The sequence below is a fragment of the Melanaphis sacchari genome, unplaced genomic scaffold, assembly GCF_002803265.2.
Source record: "Melanaphis sacchari strain LSU unplaced genomic scaffold, SCAv2.0 Contig0_pilon_pilon, whole genome shotgun sequence".
NCBI classification, from domain to species: Eukaryota; Metazoa; Arthropoda; class Insecta; order Hemiptera; family Aphididae; genus Melanaphis; species Melanaphis sacchari.
This window is the reverse complement of record NW_020270366.1, coordinates 9,985,147-10,007,065: the sequence shown is the minus strand read 5'-3', so window position 1 is coordinate 10,007,065 and position 21,919 is coordinate 9,985,147. Positions and strand designations below refer to the sequence as shown.

General features: G+C 28.4%; 1 protein-coding gene across 2 annotated transcripts; it reads left to right on the top strand.

The window, feature by feature from the left end:
* Positions 1–468: 468 nt before the first annotated feature.
* Positions 469–10,246, top strand: LOC112597268 (probable basic-leucine zipper transcription factor Q). 2 transcript variants are annotated; one of them, XM_025343247.1, is made up of 8 exons: positions 469–889; positions 1,685–1,872; positions 2,150–3,138; positions 3,866–4,038; positions 5,249–5,377; positions 7,397–7,505; positions 9,083–9,269; positions 9,929–10,246. In XM_025343247.1, exons 2-8 carry the CDS (start codon positions 1,688–1,690, stop codon positions 10,017–10,019), a joined length of 1,863 nt encoding a protein of 620 aa, XP_025199032.1. In that variant the 5' UTR covers positions 469–889; positions 1,685–1,687; the 3' UTR covers positions 10,020–10,246. The 2 variants fall into 2 exon arrangements, with proteins under 2 accessions (XP_025199032.1, XP_025199027.1); XM_025343242.1 differs by lacking the exon at positions 469–889 and adding an exon at positions 1,060–1,562.
* The last annotated feature ends 11,673 nt before the right edge of the window (positions 10,247–21,919 follow it).

Below are 21,919 nucleotides of genomic sequence, written 5' to 3'. Positions count from 1 at the left end.
TTAAATACCTATATTAATTATTATATAATTTATAAATTTATATACTTTAGAATTTACAATTATTAAAATTAAATGTTTTATTGTTAGGTTTTTAAAAGTTCACGGTTATACCTATTAAATGAATGGTTTATTTTTTAAATTAATTATCTAACCTATAATAAAGTGTAGCTCTTTGTTGCATACGGTTGTGTTATTATATTCAGTCTTGAATCATCTATAATCTATATAGTTATTCAAAGACGCTTTACGTTGCAGTAGCACTTAAAACGAAATTAATAGATTCGAAGTACCTACCTATACAATGTGATTACGAAACAAATAGACACACCACGCCATGCTCATCCGCTGGCGTGTAAAAAACATTTATAAGCCTCCAAATGTACAATTGAAAAGCTAAAAAAAAACCTCAAAGTAAACACGAAACTTAAGTGTGTAATGTGTACCTTATATAATCCCCTCGGAGACAGATAACAGAATTCGTCGCCAAGTCATTGCGCATATTACGATGATATACTTGTTCTAGTTCGAGCGTAATTATTGTATTTCCTTTTATTTGATTTTCTCGCCGAGAAATCGGTTTCGATTGAAAAAAACGCGCGACGACCACACCACTATACAATACACCTCCGTCCGACGCGCACCGCATAAACGAGCTCATCGTGACGTCCTGCAGGTTACGGGTAGTAAACCATTACTCGTAACGCGGTAAATTACTCGAGTGTTGCAGTCGTAGTAGAGAACTCTTTGCCCTGGTGTTTTGGGTGTATACGATTTTGTCGTCGTCGTCGTTGTTGTTGTTGCTGTTGTTGTTCCCGTACGTTCCGCTCGATAATGGCGCACCGAACGATCATGTCGTCGAAACGCTACTGTCGGGCACGATAGCGCCCAGGTAAATTTATTTATTCTTTTCGTGTCGTTGTAGTCTTTATCACGCGAACCGGGATATCTCTGACAGGAAAGTTGGGGTAAGATTAGACAACGGCTATTCCGAATATATATTGTGTGTGTATAATATCATTATGTTATCGAACAAACGGGCGACAAAGATATCGGGGCACCCGTTTTTATCTCATCGGGTTTCGAGATAAAAAGATGCACTCGACGTGGCGGCACACAGGCCAAAATACCAGTCTCACGCTAGTCGCTCGGTCTGGTAGTGTCCCTAGACCCGATATGTAGTCCGATAGTCTGTTTGCGTTTGTGTGCGCCGCGTGTGTGTTGTGTCATGTGTGTGTGTGTGTGTGTGTGTGTGTGAGTGAGAATGAGTGTCATGTGCGCGCGCGCGCATAACGTGTAATTTTTGTCGTCTATTCTAAAGTTTGTGTAGAGAATATAAATATTGTATTTTTAATTTTTATAAATAATAACATAATATTATGTGCGTACGTTTTTTGTTGTCGATGACGTAAAAATATCGTGTTTGATCGGTCTGGCCGTCCGGAAGTCGCGGTCGACACCGCGGCTTCACTCTTCACTTCTTTTGAGTTTGACCCACAGGCACGATAATGACCGTTGTTTGTTCCTCTCTAACGTCCTGGACACAATGTCGTTCGACTTCAAAAGTGATACACATAATATACATATATATGCATTATATATTATTATATTCATAATAAATAATAATACAAACTTCGCTGATATATAATAGTAACATGTATTAAAATTTAATAAATTAATGTCAAAGGGCATGGAGGGCGACGAGACTTCCAGGGGGGTGATAAGACCCGCCCCAGCACATATCAGGACTATTACGACGTCGGGTCACATAACCACCGTGCCTAACGTCGAAGGGCAGACCAGGAACGAGAGCAATACGGCAGACGCAATGTCGCAGTTGAAAATGCAACAACAGAGAGACTTTGGACATAACGGGTAAGAGCAATGGCCGTACAGCACAATGTTTGTCTAATATTAAAACCGCATAATATGTAAATAGTAATTATTATGGAATTTCACCATTTAAATGTTATTTAGTTTATTTTTTTTTTTAATGCATAGGTAATTGTTTTATATTACCTGCAAATTATACTATACGCATATACTACATATATCACATACGTATAATCTATACTATAGTATGTAGGTATGTAATTGGTATGTTGCTTATGTACAGTATAGGTATATATTTATTTTTTTTACTGCCTTTTAGATTATCTAGAAACTGTACTCCCGATAATACGACGGAATGCGTTTCGACGGAGGTACTTATAGACGGATTTAATGAAAACGGCACGCCCGCCGCACACACGCCCGAAGAGGCCGCGTCACCGAATGAGTATCAAAAGGACCATAGTCCGCCCGCAGAAGCCATCCGACTCCGGAGAAACGTGGATGGTACCGAAGTGAATTTGCAAATACCGATGGAAAAGTTGCCCACGTTTCATGGGTACGTCGCTACCACCGAATTTCCAAATCATAATCAGAGATATCAGCGAATCAGATATTTGGAGTACCGAGGACAGTCACCTGAGGATGGCAGTGGTGGTGGAGGTGGTTTTGAACAACCTCTGATCAAGTACGAACATCATCAACAACAGCAGCAGCAGAGTAAAATGGATCCGAATTCCAGTTATGTAACATTAGAATCGGTGACGGACGTCTATCAACAGCAGCAACAACAACAGCAACAGCAACAGCAGCAACAACAACAACAACAACAGCAACAGCAACAACAGCAACAGCAACAACAGAATTACCAACAACAGAACTCGTATCAGACGTATCAAACGTACGACACCGAACAACCAGTGAATGACATATTCAACATATATGACAAGGAAAGCCACGGTGGTGGTGGAGATTACGGCGTAAAATCCGGTCACCAGAAAGGTGGTTACGTTCAACAGACCTTGATGCAGCAACAACAGCAGCAGCAACCCGAGTATCAAAACGACGTCAACGGCAGTGGCGGTGGCGGAGGTGGTGGTGAGGGACAACCGGATTTTTGGGGATCCCATGATCAACAGGTGGCAGACTTTACAACGGCGGCAAACGAAAGTTTAGCAGCGGCAAACGCACTGCAAATTCAAGAAGTCGGCTTAGGACCGCCGGATGGAAGCATACAGGTGACTCAGCAGTACGCCATTTTCCAGACCGGTAACCCCGGACCGTCATGGATCGACGAACACTATGATCAAAGTACGTATACGCAGGTGATGGTTTACTCTACGCGTGAATTTCATTATTTATTTAAGCAATTAACGATTAGTCGGTCGGTATATTACGTTTTTTTGTACCGCAATTACAAAGGAGAAGGGGGTCGCGATCAACGTCCTAACAATAGATATTACATGTATTTACACATTTTGAGTATAAGTTCAAAGTTTATTCGATTCACTTAGTAAGGGTGCTATACCGGCTTTTGTTGTCTCCGTTTTAAAGATTAGAGTGAATCGACTAACCTATTATAAAACTTAACGGTTAAAATATTATTTGCATTTGCGATTCACGTGTTAGTTTCTTACGGTACCTAATTTAATCTTTAGCGAGTTTAGTGTCTATAAAATATTTAAATTTAAAAACGCACATAATTTACTAAAAAATCGAATTATTGCAAAAAAAATAATAATTTTCCTTTCACAGATTATGTTTTTACCGTTGAGTTTCATAATACGTTCAATCTAATTTTTAATGTAACGAAGTTATAAAGCTTAACGTGAACTGAGGTTGTCCACTTGTAAGACGGAGTCAGCAAATGCGAGCGTGGCGTCTTCTTAGTGGCTTGATTTAAAATAATTATGCATAATAATTAATTAATCTTTTACTCTCGGGCCCCTAGAGTTCTATATATTTATATACAAATAGCCGTGACACTAGACTGCAAATGAAGTACACTTTGACAATTGTCGTTTGTTGGTTTTCGCAGACGGCATCCTGAATGTGGACATGAAGGAATGCGTGAATTGTGCAGCTAACGTGACGCCCCTGTGGCGCAGGGACGGCACGGGTCATCATCTATGCAACGCGTGCGGCTTGTACAACAGGATCAACGGAGTGAATCGGCCGCCGGTCAGGTCCGCGCAAAAGAAAACTACCCAAGTACGATATGACACGATAAACCGATTATGACGACACGTATATATTGTGTTAATTTATTATTATTATGCCGGTATATTATATTATAAATGTATAATTCATATACATTATATTTGTAACCAGTGGACTTAACAATAATACGGTATACAATGTTCCATTATAGTTGATTAATAACTGCGCTATGTTTAACATGTGTATAATAACATATCGTTACAATTAAACGATTTACGACCAACACGAAAATAAATAAAATAAAAACGAACCATTGAAAAAGAAACGGACGGATAAAAACTAATAGAGTTTATAAATCAAATTTTAAAATTATTATTCTAATCGCATAATTTATGGGTATAATACCATTGGAACATCGCTCTTGTACTTAATTAATATGTATAATATTCTAAAAATTAGAAATTAATTTAATTAAAGACCTAGTTGATAAAAATTGTAGATACTCGAATATCTTGATTTTCTATATCTAAATCAGATGCATTTATATAATATAAAAATCATTGAATCCGCATTAATCATAATAGGTAACAATTTTCTGCCTTGAGCTGATAAAATTATTCTATTTTTAATAAATAGTAATATTTTTATTTTCTATGAGCATATTATCAATTATTTTAAGAAAAATGTTCACTAGCTAATTTTCTTTTCTTCATTAATTAAAGCGATTTCATTAATTATATATAATACATGGTAGTATTTTCTGGTTATGGATTTAAAAGCAAAAAATATTCTTAAATGCGTTTATTGAAAAATCAAATCGTTCGATATCGTATATTTTGATAATCGTCTTAGCGGTATTGATCGATTAAACCACCCCGAGCACGTATTATCATTTATTCACACTCCTCATCGCAGTATATTCACCATGTTTTATAGTCTATAGGTCGACTTCGAGGCGATCAATAACAAAAACCCCTTAACAATAAGTAATAAACCAAAAACGATAAACATGTAATTAATACATAATGCATATCCTTGAAAAAAAATTTTCCGTATACGATCGTATGGCTTGTGGCTGTACACAGATAAATTGTAACAATAATAATGTACTCACTATCGACATTAAAGTTACCCGCGTGTATATATTATTATATATTTAATTCCTATAATATTACAATAATTACACGGCGATAATAATAATGTCATATTATGGTCACAGTGTCGTCTATAATGGTCTGAAATTTTGTTTGACACGTTCCAGCAAACAGGAAACAAACGTTCCGGAGTGGCTTGTGCTAACTGCTCGACAAATACGACGACTCTGTGGAGACGAAACAACAACGGAGAACCAGTGTGTAATGCTTGTGGTCTCTATTTTAAATTGCACAACGTAAGCTATTGTTCATACACGATCGTCGTGAATACGATGTATTTATATATACTTATTATTGTTTTTTATTATTAAACGACGTCGATACCTATTTGACGTGTACACGTCGTCATATTTTATACATTAGTTGGCATTAATAATCATAATAGGTAGTATATTATAATAATATATATTTGTTATTATTATTATTATTATTATTAGTTTTGTTCCCTTGCAAAGTCATACCCAAAATCGGAGCGGTTTTTTATAATTCCATTGAAGCGTATGTGTAGATTATCATAAAGGTCGGTCAATATCATTATTATTGACTGCGAATGTAATCCTAACATTTTCCCCACAAATTTTGATATGCTTAATTTAATCTTTATTAATAAAAGACAATGTTTTTATGTATATAAACGATCTACTGTCAAGTCTATCGCATTCATAGTTCTGCAATTCGGTATGTAATTAATTTAAGATAGACTTGATGATGTGCACCTCAGAGCTAATTTATTACATTTTCTATTTTAAAAAGGGCTCACACGAGAATTTATTTGTAAACAAAAAACAAATATTTGTTTGTTAGTATAGGGTTGTCGTTGATTAATAAATAATAAATAAAATAGTTATTATAATACCTTTAATATTTAATTAAAATCGCCCAAATAACTATGTTAAAATATATGTAGTTTAAATTTAACAGAGTCTAAGACAGGGCATGTCCACTGGCATTTTAATTTGTCACGGTAACGCTTTGCAAGATCCACCTATAATTAATAAATATATTTTCTACATAAAATCAAGGACCTAAAATAAATGATCTTTATGCAAGTCCACGATATCGATCGATTTTCATAAAATTTTTGTTTAAAGATTCGGAAAAATCCGTAATATTATAGACTACTTTTATTACCTAAGTTTTACTTTTCATCACAGTTTGAATTTAGTTGATTCGCGAAAAACTATAATTTTTTTTTATTTATAAACTGATATCTATTACCATTGATATTACAGAAAATTAAATAGTTATTATGATTGGATATATTTTAAATCTGTACTTAATAATTGGTCAAAAAAATTCAAATAATTTTATTGAATATTTGTGCAGTTTACGTTTAACGGAGTTAAACATGGACAACACAGAGCTTGATCAGCTAGTAAAATATAATAGTAGATATACGTAATATTATATATTATACAATTCTGTTATTCGTCAATTGTTGGGCTTGTACATAAAATGTCCTAATACAATTTACAAGCGTTTTCTAAAATGTATCCAATGGTTTGTTTTACTTATCTCGATATTGTTTGACAACTTGTAGATATTATTTAAATTTCCGCGATCGGTATATAATATACTATATACATGACACTATTTTCGAATCCCAGATCCCCAGTTCCCACGGATCCAATATACAATATGCAACTAATAACTATTATCTGTTTGCTCGTTCGTGTATTTTCTCAATAATATTGTCGTTCGTCGTGTCTCGGTCTTTCCTAACCGGCTTTTACTTTCGTCCGCCGTAAACAATAAACATTTGTAATATATTAAGTGAAAAAAAAACGAAAAAAATATACTCGAACCAAACCGGGTGTGTACCGCCTACTGTTCCTATATTCAGTGGTGTAGTAATAAAAGTATAAAACGTTTCAAACATTTTCTCGCGGACTAAACAGCTAAACCAGCACCGTATGTTGGTTGGCAAGCGTTTTTGTTTCCTCTTCGCTCGTTTTCAAACAATAATTACTTTTAATTCGTCAGTGGCTCCTATTTTGGCTCATATCGCGTCACCCGGTGAGTAAATATCCGCAGAGAGCGAAACCTTTTCCTTAAACCTCCGTCATAGACGCACGCAAACACTCACACACATATACAAACACACTCACGCGCACGCGCAACCGTGTACCGTGTACCCACGCCATATTATGCGTGCACCGGATGGCTGTTGTATGCTGTTTGTGTCAATATTAACTAGGAAACCCAGATGACTAACTAGGGTTTGAAAATAAACATTGTCTCATGGGTGATTTCAGGTCAATAGGCCGTTGACGATGAAGAAAGACGGCATACAAACGAGAAAGAGGAAACCAAAAAACCCGTCCATCGGAGGTTTCAGCCAAAACTCGTCGTCTAAAGAGAAAGGTAATAATATTAATAATAAATCGGCTCTATATACAATATACAATATAATAATATAATATGATATTATATTGGTACCTAAATACGTGGTAATGGCTTTTGTTTTATTTTTTCGGTGAAAAATATGTTGTGTGCATTTGGGGGAGGCTCAGTGTTAGTGACACGACCCGCGTGCATGGGATTTATGGTCTTATCAGCGAGTGTGTCAATATTGCAGTGTTTGCACAAGGGAATAAGAGGTGAAGTGCACAAAGAGTTAGAGGTGGTGTACAGCTGATAAGGAAAAATGTTTAACGATCTCGTGGCGGCGGTAAACACGGTGACATAAAAAAATCAACTATATAATAATACAATAATAATAGCGAGTTGAGTTTTGACACATTGTAGTATTCGACGTACACTACACATTACATACTTCTTTCACCAAACATAAAAGTTTAAATTTACTTTTTACCTTGAATATTTGAATTTATGAAGTATTGCTGTAAATACTATGCTTATACAAATGTCTATTGTACCATCGCTGAGTTTGTCGTACTTAGTTTAAAAACTATATAAATAGGTGATTAGTTTTTTTTTTGCATATTCATTGAAATATTCAAATTCATTAGCTAAAGTCTGTGTTTAATGTTATTCATGTTTAATCGAATGCTATATGAATAATAAATTTGTATATTACGAGCAGTAGAAATTAATATCAAATAATTGTTTCATGTATTATATTATTTATAAACGTCATAACATAACAAGACACAGTTACTTAAAAAAAAATAAAAATAAACCAACATGCAAAAGATAATATATAAATCGAGTTTACTCTATTTGAGTAGTAATTCTCTAAAACTACAAAATAATACAATCTTACACAAGTTAATTATTTTATTTAGATTTAATTCAATTGTACATAACTTAAAAATTAAATACGATTTAATAATTATTATTATTTATTGTACTGTGAAATTTTAATTACATAATTTTAAAACGCATTACACATAAAAATTACTTACTTTAAATCGTAAATAATTGTTTAATTACTGTATAATTATACTATAATATTTAAGTTTAAAACTCAGTTGTAATACCATTATTAGATTATTCATCATTTAAATTAAACTATTATTAAAATCATTATTAGTTTATAATTTATAAAAATTGAAATATAAAAGTATTATTAACTCTTAAGATAATTTCAATATTTTCTTTAAAATTATAAAGTATTATAAGATATATTGAATATTTTTATAGTTTGAAAAATTATAATATACCTTGATTTAAGAATATTCTAAAACCAATGATATAACCAAGAATATAGGCTATAGAGAAATTACTAGAAAAAGATATCCATTATAATTTGAAATGTATAATTGTAGAATAAGTTGCGTTTACTTTTTTGTAAGGCGCTTTTTATATTGCTTATATTTTTATTTTACATTGCAACAGTCAATAGTTAATTAATTTTAAAATATTAACTGGATAAAAAAGGTTAAGAGTTAAGTATTTATTTAAAATTCAAAAATTATAATTAATATTATTTTCTATTTATATGCAATAATAATAATAATATGACGTTTATGTTATAGGAGAAGTGACAAAGCTTCTACTTCCTCACTTGTTTACTAATTCTTCAGATAATAAACATCAACATGGACATCTTGGTTATGATCAAGCAGTGATGACATCACAAGAACACTTTTTGCCTCACAGCTCTCAAATTCACATCCCTTCATTACCCCCACCGCCAACAAACCTTAACCGCCATACATCTAAGTAAATAAATTTAAATATTTTAAAAACCTTCACTACATAAATTTGATTCTAGTTATTAAGTTTGGAATATTGTAAGTTGAGTGTAAATGTTTAATTGAAATAAGAGACTTTACCTTAAACTTTCCAAGAAATAAATTTGATAAGCCATTTCTGAGATAAGCAAGTAATGTACATTTTTTTTTATCTAAAAGATGTGCTTTAAATGTTGTATGCATAATTTTACATAGTTACTATTTAAAAAAAGTAATTTCTTGATTTTATCATAAACTTATATAAATATAGAAAACAACTTCCAATAAATAAATAAATCCAGTAAAAAATAATAATATAGTGAATCACCTACATTTTAGAAAAACTATGTATATTGGCTGAATTGTGTTGTAAGCTTGAAATTTGCATTGCATTTCCAAATTTTATTTGAAAAAAAATGAATATTTTTTATTCCTATTATTTATTGTGCTACATATATATTTATAAAAATAAAGGTATGATGATAAAGTAGGGTTAAAGTAAGCATTTAAATTAATTTTTCAGAGAATTAAGTAATATTTATAATAATTAAGTATAGAACTAAAATATTTCATTTCAATGTACTAATTATTATGTAATAATAATTTTGTTTTATAACTAAGTTTTTTTTTTTTTTTTAATTTTATAAGTAATGGGCAATCAATGGAACAATTGGGCTCTAGAGACATGTTGACCAGTGTGATCACTTCTACCGGAAATCAAAATGTAAGAGATGATTAATTGTCAATCGGTATACATTTTAAAATCAATGGAATACTTTTTTGAATAATTTTGTTCAATTTAATTGTACCGTATTGAATATTTGTTCACTTGCAAATTTATATATTAAAAATATGGCATGTAAACATAGTTTGTTAAAACAATGTGATCATGCACTGTAAAGTGATAATAGATGATAATTATATATTATTTATTTATAGTTTTACAAGGTTTAGTGATGAAAAAAATATAGCTAATTGTTTATTTTATTTATTGTATGTGTATTCATTTAATTAATTATTATATTTAGAATAAGTTACCTTTAAATGAACAACATAGACAATTGTAAATTAATTAATCAAATTAAATTAGTTTTATACTAAATAACTTAAATATAAGTTAAGATTAAGATTAAGAAAAATAATATTTCAACATTCAACAAAACTGAATTTGAAAGCTATGAAATGTTTACAGTAGGTTTCAAATTATATTTTTCATTGTAAATTGAAATTTTTTTTTGTAAATATAATTTCATTGTGTTATATATTTCAATTTTTTTTTTGCATTTATAGTTTGTGGTAAAGCTACTAATTTTATATAATTTAAAATGTCAAATTAATTTACTTTTAATAAGTATGGAAATGCTTACCTATTCATTAATGATTAAAAATGCATGGTTCATCAAAAAAAACAAAAAAAAAACTGGCCCATCTTTTGTACCACAGTACTGAGTAGGTACTGTGTAATAACTTAATATAGTCTATTTTAACTGTTTCAAAATTAATAGTATATTATTTTTTTATAGTCTTTTAACAAATATTTATATTTTTTGTAAGCATTGTTCTATTATTATTTTCAACTATAAATAATTTATTATACATTATATTTTATAAAAACAACTTATTTCATGTTTTGCATGATTTCTTTTTTAAATTTAGATTTAATTTAATACTGGAGTTAACATTATAAAATAATGAGTTTTGTGAACTAATTTTAATTCTAAAAATTAAAATATACTGAAAGAACAGAAACTTAAAATTTATGGTTAAGTTCAAAATGTATGAATATTGTAAATAAAAAGACTTATAAATTGTAATATTACGCAAATGATAAATTAAATATACATATTCATTTTAGGTGTTCTGTATGGACTAAAAATGTGCTTACATTAATTAACAATATTGTAACTGTTTTACTACTTAATTTAAAATTGTAACTGTACTATTTGTACGGCCAGATCATTAAAAAAATTATTCATTACCTATGGGCTATGAACTATAATATGTTTGCTAATTGTTAGTGAGCCAGTGGTATACTTTGAGAGTTTTTAAAAAAGGAGGGAAAAATATTTTTTCATCCTTGAATAATTTCTATAATAATACAATATTTACTCAATATATTATAATATAATATTAATACTTGTATCAGTATCAATAACTATTAAATTTACTAAATTTATTGTGATTTGTAGTATAAAATTGTTTTATTTAACTTATTAAATAATATCAAAACTTATTAATGCGAAACAAAATTTTTTTTGCTTCTACATTTTTGCGAATTATTTGTTCATTACAATATCATATACTGGTTACTGGTATATATCTATTCTCTTTATTAATAAACTTATATATATAAAAGCGCTAATCAGAACATAAATGTTCTTGAATTAATCTTGAGCGCTATTGCATTTTTAATCAAAAACATGTGAAAATAAATAAAATCAAATAGTAAAATAACTGACAAAAATATAATTTTAGGTAAGTGTGTGTTAAAAAAAATAAACTGTATACAATAATTAGCAAATCATTTATACATTATAAATATTAAGTACCTACTCAAATATAAGACATCGATATTCTTAGAAGTAACTTGTTATATTATCGTATTTAGATAAACTATCCTAACTTAATAGTATGGTTTTTAAAATCTATAAATTATCATAAAATATAATGTTAGATAAATAAGATTATAAAATTTTATTTGCTACAATATCTCATTCATGATTTCTAATTAAAAACTTGGTAACTCTATAGCATGTATAGTATTGCGTAGAGTTCTATAATATACTAAGTAATTTTTTTTATTATCAACCCATTCATTATTTTAAAATGTATTTACTTTTTAAAAAATATTTTTCTTACTTAATCTGCAGTCGAAATAAAACAACACATTTTTGAACGACAAGTATTTTTAAATTAATTCATATTCTTAAACAGAATATTTTTCTAAGTGTTTTGATACACAAAAATTAAAACTCAGACGAATAGTTTACATGTTATAAGTATTTAAAGTTTAGGGTGAGAGTGGTGCGGACATAGTCCGCAAAATGTTGATCTGAAACTTCGCTCACTTAAACTTTAAATAATTATAACATTCTAAAAATGTATATTGTTATTTAAAAAAGTAAAAACTTAAAAATATAATTTTTTATTTTCAAAGGTTGTTTTATTTCGACTGTTATGTAAGAAAAATATTTTCAAAAACGTTAATTGAAAACAGTTACTACTTGTTACAATAAATTAAGCTAGAATGACACGAAAGTCACACAATGCGTTTCTATAATATAAATATTATTTTTTATTTTAACAACTTGTTTTCCATATACATTTTTTAGACCCTTGCCTACTGTTTGTTGATTTTTAATTGGCAAAACATCACAATGCTAGTTTTTCAAATGATACTTCATCTAAATGTAATAGGTTTTTATCACAAATAATAAACTGTAACCTAGAATTTGCTTATAGGTACTTGTCATAAAATTCTATTCTTGGTACCTAGTCAATAAAAACTATCATTTGCAATCTATTTAAAGTTATGCAATTAATAATAATAAATTAAAACACATGTATATACATTATAGTAAAACCAATTTATTCATCGAATTAATTTTTTTTTTTTCGTGAGAGCTAGGGGTTACATATTGAAATATTTGAAACGGAATTCATGTATTATTTTTATATTTTGAGAAGAATATATTTATATTTTTAATTTTTACTATGATAATGAGACAAAAATTATTTTATTTATGATTTTAATCATTTTTGCTAATTGATAGCATTTAGGTTGAGACTCGTTTACGCATATACCAATAGATTTTATAAATTTGCGACAACTCGTTTGCGTACAAAATTGTGAACAATGGAAACCTATTTTTAGGTACAGTTTTGGGTGTATAGGGTATCTTATAGTATAACGATTATTTTCAATCGTGGTTTCCCATCAGTTGTCACCTAACAGTAATAATACGTTATAATAATCACGGTTACTGTGCTTGCCAAGTACATAAGTCGTGTGGGACAAGCTTTAATATTTATTACTTTATTTATAATCTAAAACTTCAAATATTAATGGAAATTTAATCGATACTAAATTAATTCAATAAAAAAATAAAATAAAAAAATACCCATAGAAACGAAATATTAAAAAAACAAAATTATATGAAAAAAATATACTCTGATTATAAACCTAAAAAATTAACATTTTAACATATTTAATGCAAACGCCAACCAATGTATAATAAATATGTACTATTTGAATTTATTTTTTAGTATGTATTATTTTAAGGACTAATTGTAAAAAAATTATTGTAATTATAGTTAAAGTTATTTATTTTTTTAATTAACAAAATTGTAAAAAATAAATAATGGCTTATTGACCATTAGAAAGCTATGCTAAATGAAATAACTCAAACAGTATTTTTAAACCCACCAGTCAATGATACCAGAATATGATTACACTGTAAGTCTAAAGCTTTATAAATAGTGAAGGAAAATGTTGTAAAGTATAATAATTTTCTACAATCATTAAAATGACCAGTGCTATGAGTTTAATACATTTGCGTGTTTTATTTTTTAGTGCATATTTTGTCTGTTTTTAGTGCAAAAATGCATGTATACATAACACTTCTTAGTGCATTAAATGCACAGCCCTGTTAATGACCAATTCGAAAATTTGTAGGTACGTACGCAGATTATGTTCACTCTTACATGTGTAAATTTCTTTGAAAAAAGGTTTTTATTGTTTGCAAATTGTGCGCAAACGAGTTGTAAAAAAGGTAAATGTGTACAAATGAGTTGTAGCCATCATTTATCAATTCATTTTATCATCGTTGTTCCTTTTTCAATTGTTTTCCAAATCTTGTGATTAAAAGTAATCTGTAATACACTAAATAATATTTTATTCATTCAGCAGTGTTTCCGTATTCCTTAAGCAGATGTGGTAATTTATAATATTTTTATTCCGTACAATTGATCATTGTTTTAAATTTTTAAATGTAGTTCAGAATAAATTGTATAATGCTGATTTCAAACAAATGAAAGTAGAACAATTTGAAAATTATAAATAAATCAAACATACCTATTTAAATTTAAGATAGGTACCTAGTTCAGTTCATCTCATGTTGGCTACACGATCGAATCCTTCTTTCTAAGTCTTTGACCTCCTGACGTTGAGTTTAAACGTCCAACTTCGCAAATAATATAAAACAGCAATATAACGTTAATAAAATAATCATTAGAAAAATTAATAATTTAATTTATTAGTTAAAATTGTTAATGTAAAAAAAAGGCAATTGATAATTGTAAGTGCAAAAATGTATCACTTAAATTTTTTGATGTAAAATTTAAATTGAGCTCTAATATCCTGGTTATTAATATATATAGTAATTTATTAATTAATAATTAGTAATAATCAATAAAATAATAAGTAATAGGCATTCAAATTCACAGAATTTTGCTAATGAGTATTTTTTTCAAATTTCTCAGCTATATTTAATCGAATATTGAGCCATTTATATAAGTTTACTTACAGTTGGTTAGTAAATTTTTCATGTCTGAGTAACTAATCAATAAATTAAAATTGATGATTATTTTTATGTTTTATTATACAAATATATAATATAATATATTATATTAGGACTATTAGGTAGTTGATGATTTTATATTTTGAACATAATTATTTATATTCTCGCAATGTATTCGTAATAGAAAATGAAATGAATTCATAAAATATTTTGTAAAAAATCGTATGGTTAATGTACCTATTAGTAAATATATTTATTTTTTCGAAATGAGTGGGTTGTGATTTGGTTCATGAGTCTTAAACAGTTAAACCGCTCAATTAATTGTCGTAAAACAGAAAATATATTTTGTAATGACTTAATAATTAACAATTAAGTAGTATTGTAGTAAGTAATATAATGTATACATTACTATCTGTAATTTCTAACTAAACTTGGTGACATTTGCTAGCTGTTAATTGTTCTAGTATTAATGTACGAGTACCTACGTTTTCGTGTATAATAAACAATATAATAACATGTTAGCAGGTAGTAGTAAGTACTTAAAGTAAACAATAGTGCCCACACCCGTTCGACGGCGTTAGCATTAATATTATACCTATTTTACAACTGAGGTAGCACGTTTGTCGCATTCGTATGAGTGTAGTCCGCGGTGATGGCGATGATGGCGGTGTCCGATGATCTGTGTATACAGGGCACGTTTTACTGGAAGTAACATTTCTATTCTAATTCACACGTTTATAATTTAATTGATTATTGTGTATTTTAAAACTAAATATAAAAAAACCATAGGACTGATTTTCAAAAAAAGTAAATATTAGGTACCTATATAAAAATGTAATTATTAATTCGTATTCACTCCTTACGCACAATACTATAATCGTTTACAGAGTTATGATAACTATCGAATTTCAAACGAGAATTTTAAGCTAGTATTGCTATTTATTTTATAATCAAATTTCTTGTGCGTGCCTAATAAATTTGAATAAACTTTAATGTTTATTTTTTTTTTTAGAAAACTCACAATTATTTGCGGACATACACAATGAAACACTCGCACTGTATCATGAATAAACAACGACGACGTGTGCAGCATAATATAATATAATTTATTATACGTAAGTATCAGTATAGTAGTTCTACTACAGTACTGCAGTAGAACAAGACTTGTTCGAATTTACGGCAGTGCATGTATACCTCCTAATGATAATAATATTAAAACCCCGTTGAAAATACCTTTTTATCTGTAGTAGTCGTCACTCCCCAACGGGGGTTACAATAAATGCGACGGTCATCCATCCATTATAATTATTATAACAAGTATTGCTAACTGACAGTGCGTGCAAATGTTGCCAAAGTTGTATTGGCACATCGGTATAAGTTGTTTAGTATGTTTTGATCTGTTGAAAACAAATACTATTTGTAAACGCTATAAATGTTGCCTAAACCTAACCTTATACATTTTCCATTGGATATACTCATGTACATACTAAACAGACACAAAAACTCAGTAATCTAGGACAAACTTGCAGCACTTTACAGTATTTCAGATTTTATATCAGACAGTGGAAAATAGATCGGGGAGAAAATGTTGACTAGCCATTTTAAAAATAATAAATTTTCATTACTTTGTTTCTCGCATAGGTACATTTTTTCATTTTACAATATAGATAATATTTGTCTGTTTTGTTGAATTAGTACGGTGGCGACCGTTATTATTTTATTTTTGTTTCTCGCCAGCAGTATTTAGCTAAAAGATACTTATTAAATTAAAAGTTTATCTATACAAAGTACAAATTATAATATATAAATTCATAAAACATACGGTAGTCAGCTAAGTTATACTGCAGAATAATGTATATATTTTATTTATGCGGGTAAAAAAATATTTGATTATACATTGTAAAATATTTTTATCAAAACTTTTAGATTTTGAATAGGGCAATGAATGTATTAGTTTTACATCGATTTTGCGTTTATTATGTCTATTTTCACGTTTTGGAACCGTAAAACTGCTTATATTTTGTGACTGGTTTTTGGTATTATAGGCCGGTAAGTTTCGGCACTTTTCTTAATAATTTTAAAAACAAAAAAGGTAAAATGGAAATATATGTATACGCAACACCTACAATTATTAACATAATCGATTTTGTTTTTTTATTGTAATTCAAAAATAAATTCCCGAAAAGTCTTGAATTTTTACTAAATAATTAAATTACAATTTTTTAAATATTTTTTTTTCTTATTTTACTTTAAGATATTCATAGGAATTTAAAATTTTTTAAATTATTTTCCATGAATTTATAAAATAGTTATTATTTATGACTTAAATTTTTTCAATATTACTTATATTTATATATTATTTACTACATTGTACAAGGACATTTTAAAAATACCTATATTAATTAATTTTAAACTATTTATACTCCAAACATATTCACATCGTTTTACTGTAGTATTGACTTATAAGTCAATAATAACTATTAATATTTTAATAATTATTAATTATTATATTATAATATATTTGATTTGTTTTTATCAAAAACTAATTCTATTTTCTTTATAACTAATAAAAAAAATGAATAGTCAATAGTAAATAGCATTATAAATGTTTAATGTAATATCCTTAGAGACATAGACTTACAGACTACGGCCTTCTTTTAGAATTGATTTTCGTCGTATTCAATAATTTGTTATTGACTAAATAGTAAAAATAATTGACTAATGGCCCCTTGCTTCGATGTTCGGGTTTACATGTGTTAGACAGCATAGTAGGGGACACAGTAGATGATGGACGATGTGTATCGAACTCATGTCATAATATTGCAGACAGTCAAGTTGTAATATAAATATTTAGATAGTTATAATATTAATATATGTATGTAATTTTAATGCTCCGTTAATCCTTTAGTATTATAGTACCTATTATGTAATAAAATATAGTGTAACCAATCTGATTGTTGAAAATTCTACACATAAATCGATCATATGATCCCATATCTGGTATAGTATACCGTGCATATCACGTGGGCTTATACATATATTATTATACCATAAATTTTAATCGTACAATAATCGTGATATATTAAAGTATAAGTATAAATGTGTGCCGAATAGAACTTAATCAGTGTCAACATACGCCTTCGCCGGAACACGCGTTTTTGTCGTAGTTAAACGCAAAATATCGTTACTATAGTCTATAATAATACGTAGGTAGTCTTTAAGTTTTTAAACAAAAGTGAACTGTAGTAACTCAGCGTCTCAGCATAACTCCATCACCCCATGTCATTGTCTTACTCACATTTCCTTAATTTCATATGGGAACATTGTAGTGATGCTAAGCATCCTTGTTTTGTATGATTCACAGACGATGTACCATTTCATGTACATATACATCATTTTCACCCCTCCCTTATTGACTCTATCAATCCAATGTTTTTCTTGTACAATATGTGTGCCTATACACTGTATTTCGCAAAAACAAAATTTGTGCAATACATTTTCGAAATTAACTGACTATCTGTATGAATATAATGTGTACGACATGTGAAGAATTTTTTGAGACGTGTTCCCGGAATCTATTATTAATTTAATCATGTACAAATTTTAAGTGCCTATAATATTATATTATATTACATAGGTTCATATCGTATAATACAATGTTCTACTGTAGTAGGTATTATTAATGCATTCGATAGTCACGTAAATTCTAGTTTTCTAACCACAAATATAACCGATCCCGATATTAACTTAATATACGTGCAATAATAATACTATAATAATTAATAATATATACGTACAATATAATGTGTATGTGTATATGTATAAATGTTTAAGTTGTTACAAAGTAAAATATAACACTATATATATACAAAAACAGGATTTGACTGTTCCATTAATTACATGTATACGAACATATAAAAGTAGTAAATAAATAATATATGATACTTAAATGATGCATATGTTTAATTTACTCATATTTTTAATAAATGTATTGAGAGGATGTCAGCGTAATATTTGTTGCCTCTCTCAAATCCATGTGCCATAAAGATAAAATGCATTCGTGTAAAATTGTTTATTTTATGATTTTTAAGTAATGTTAAAGAGAACTTACTTATTTAAAAATTTATAGAGAATAATATTTTTGAAGATTTGACATATCGATTTTATATTTTTTTTGTGACAAAAATTTATAATTGACTTTTAAAGTTGGATCAGTGTATCCACTTTGCTGCATAGTAGGTATCGAGTGGGTTACTGAGAGGGATGAGTTAAATTTGAATTCATTAATAATATCATTATAGATATGTATGTGAAAAACGGTTCTGAGCGGTAACAGTCTATATGCCTATTTGGCTTAAGTATATTTAAAGTTATGTTTTTTGGTATCGGTATTAGGTGAAGTAATTTATTTAACTATTAAAGCAATGCAATAGGTTGAATTAATTTTTACCAAAGAATTGTATTTGAAAATATTATTGTGTGTATAAAATATACAGTTAATAGTATAATAGTTTTATGTCCTCACGAATATATTTTATTGAAAAAAATCGATTGAACATCCATACAACTGGTATAGCTAAATACATATATGATATGTGAATACAATTACACTTTTTTTGAATCTTATAACTTTTAGAAAATATGGTCAACCGATAAATAAATAGATCATCAATATACTTACAAAATTCAATATGCAGTTAGTATTCAAATCATTCATTAATAAATAAATCAGTGTACGTACTTTTTCACTATAGAACTATTTATTTTTGTTTCAAATGCCTTATGTATATATAAATAAATACTATACAAATAATATTTATAATTTTATATTGAATTAGAGTTAGAGTTATTAACTTATAAATGTATTGATGTTATTAATTAAATATTGTACACATATCATATGATATAAAATAATTTTTTTTATATTTTTAATTATTTTAAGTATATTTAAAATATTTTATTTATGACCATAAACAATAATCATAATTCATACTGTTATAATATTACTTATCATCATCATATTATTAATATATGGAAAAATGTAACAAAACAATGAATACTATTTGTAATTTGTAATTATTTTACTAAATTAACATAATTTGTATATTCTATATAATTCGTTATAGCTCAAACATAGTATAAGTAATGACAATAAATTATTAATTTTAGTAGTGTAAGATACATAATATTTATTATTAATGCATTAACTAACGTGTTAATAATTTATTTTAACACCATTAATATCTACAGTATTAAACAATGTATGAAATATTATGTTTAAATTTGAATTGTTTACATTATTCATATTTGGTTCCTAATTTCCTATAAAATTTGAAATACTTTATTCAGTAAACATTTAATATTCATTTTTATTATTTGATGTTTCAATATATTACACACGAAAATTATCTACATTTTATACAGATACTAATAAACTATTAAACGTTTATGAATAACACAATAGGTACCTATATTATTTAATGTTTTGATTCAAAATATTGTACAATAAGTATAAACAATTGTATTTATCACTTCAAGTGAATACAATATGAAGTGGCAAAAATTAAGTAAAAAATTTAAAAAAAAACAACGCAGTACTCGGAAATAGAATATAAGTGAGATTAATGTAAGTAGAAAAAATTAAAAAATAATAATTGCATACCAATAAGAGTATGTCATCTCCATTCAGCGATGAAGAAAGTGTGCAGACAGAAGATGACACTGAATCTTATGAACTCTTTCCGGCTGCAACCATTTACTATTACTGCGGTAAGTTCAAATTACTAATTTTCTTTTAGTAAGAAAAAAAAAACAGGACTCAAAGAATGTATTATAATGTTATGATCCAATTCGACTTCACGTCTTCGGACATAATAGTATTATATACGCGTAAATGTATATTTGGAGACATTAATACGCTGTCGTTTCGGGTTGCGGACGTCACCATCGTCTCGGTGTATGTAGGCAGGTAGATGCGTGTAGCCAAATTGGTTTTCGATATATACTTATAATATATCTATGTATAAACGGTGTATAAATGTGTTTAGTAATAATAATAATATCTCTCGCGCGCGTGTTTATATGCTATATAACCAGTGTGTATAACGTGCGTGCGTGCGTGCGTACAGTGTTTTTTTTCCCTTTTACCGGATTCGATTTAATGTATCAGCGGGCCCGGCCGGAGGCGCCAGACTATAAGCACATTGCCTTGTACCGAGCTAATGGACACGGTTATTAAAACAACGGACCGTGAGGATTTCGCCGCCACCGCCGCTTTGGTATTATTATATTATATTATTACACTCACACACACATACACCCATATATATATAAACAAACGAGACAGTCTTTAAATCCATTAAAAAAAAAAAAGAGTATAAAGCAAATATAAATAATAAAAAGAGACCTCCTCGTGTTTTGGTCACATATATTTTCTTCGTGCGCATAAAATATTTCCAAGTGGCTATATACGTGTATGCATTTATATTATATACATATATATAATATATATGCATGTATACTGCACCAACATGTATAGTTGTGTCTATATCATAGGTGATAATGCGACTCTCTAATTGACGTGACAGTTTCGTCACGAACGACACAAACTTACCCCTGATAATTGCATTAATTATAATTTGGTTTTGCCCACAGTGAACCGGGCTTAAAGTTTTTTTTTCTAAGGAATTTCACAGTGCACTTATTACTTTCTCCCCATGTTTACAATTTTTGATTATTTTCCAAACGATAAGTAATACGTTTTAGGCCTTAGCCCTTAGATACTGTTATAAAAGTGTATATTACTTATTAGTTATTACTTATTACTTGTTTATAATATGTATCTCATTTTCAATATATATTATAATACAATGTACATGGACACTCAGCAAAAACTAGTGGGAAAAGTATGATAATATTTTTTAATAATTTATTCATTTTTCACATTTATTTCAACATAGCTTAATTTGCTTATTGTATAATAATGTATATAGATTGTAAATATTCTTTAAATAAAAAAAAATATATTATCGTATTCACATTAATTATTGACATATTTACTTTTAAAAATATTTATTTTTTTGATTCTCCGAAATAGTTAAGACAGAAATACAAAATAGAT

Excerpts from the sequence above, each read along its gene's own strand:
- LOC112597268 (XM_025343242.1), top strand. The coding sequence starts at position 1,506 with ATGACCGTTGTTTGTTCCTCTCTAACGTCCTGGACACAATGTCGTTCG. Across the intron at positions 5,378-7,396 it reads TCTATTTTAAATTGCACAAC|GTCAATAGGCCGTTGACGAT; the intron begins GTAAGCTATTGT and ends GGGTGATTTCAG. Across the intron at positions 7,506-9,082 it reads CTCGTCGTCTAAAGAGAAAG|GAGAAGTGACAAAGCTTCTA; the intron begins GTAATAATATTA and ends TTTATGTTATAG.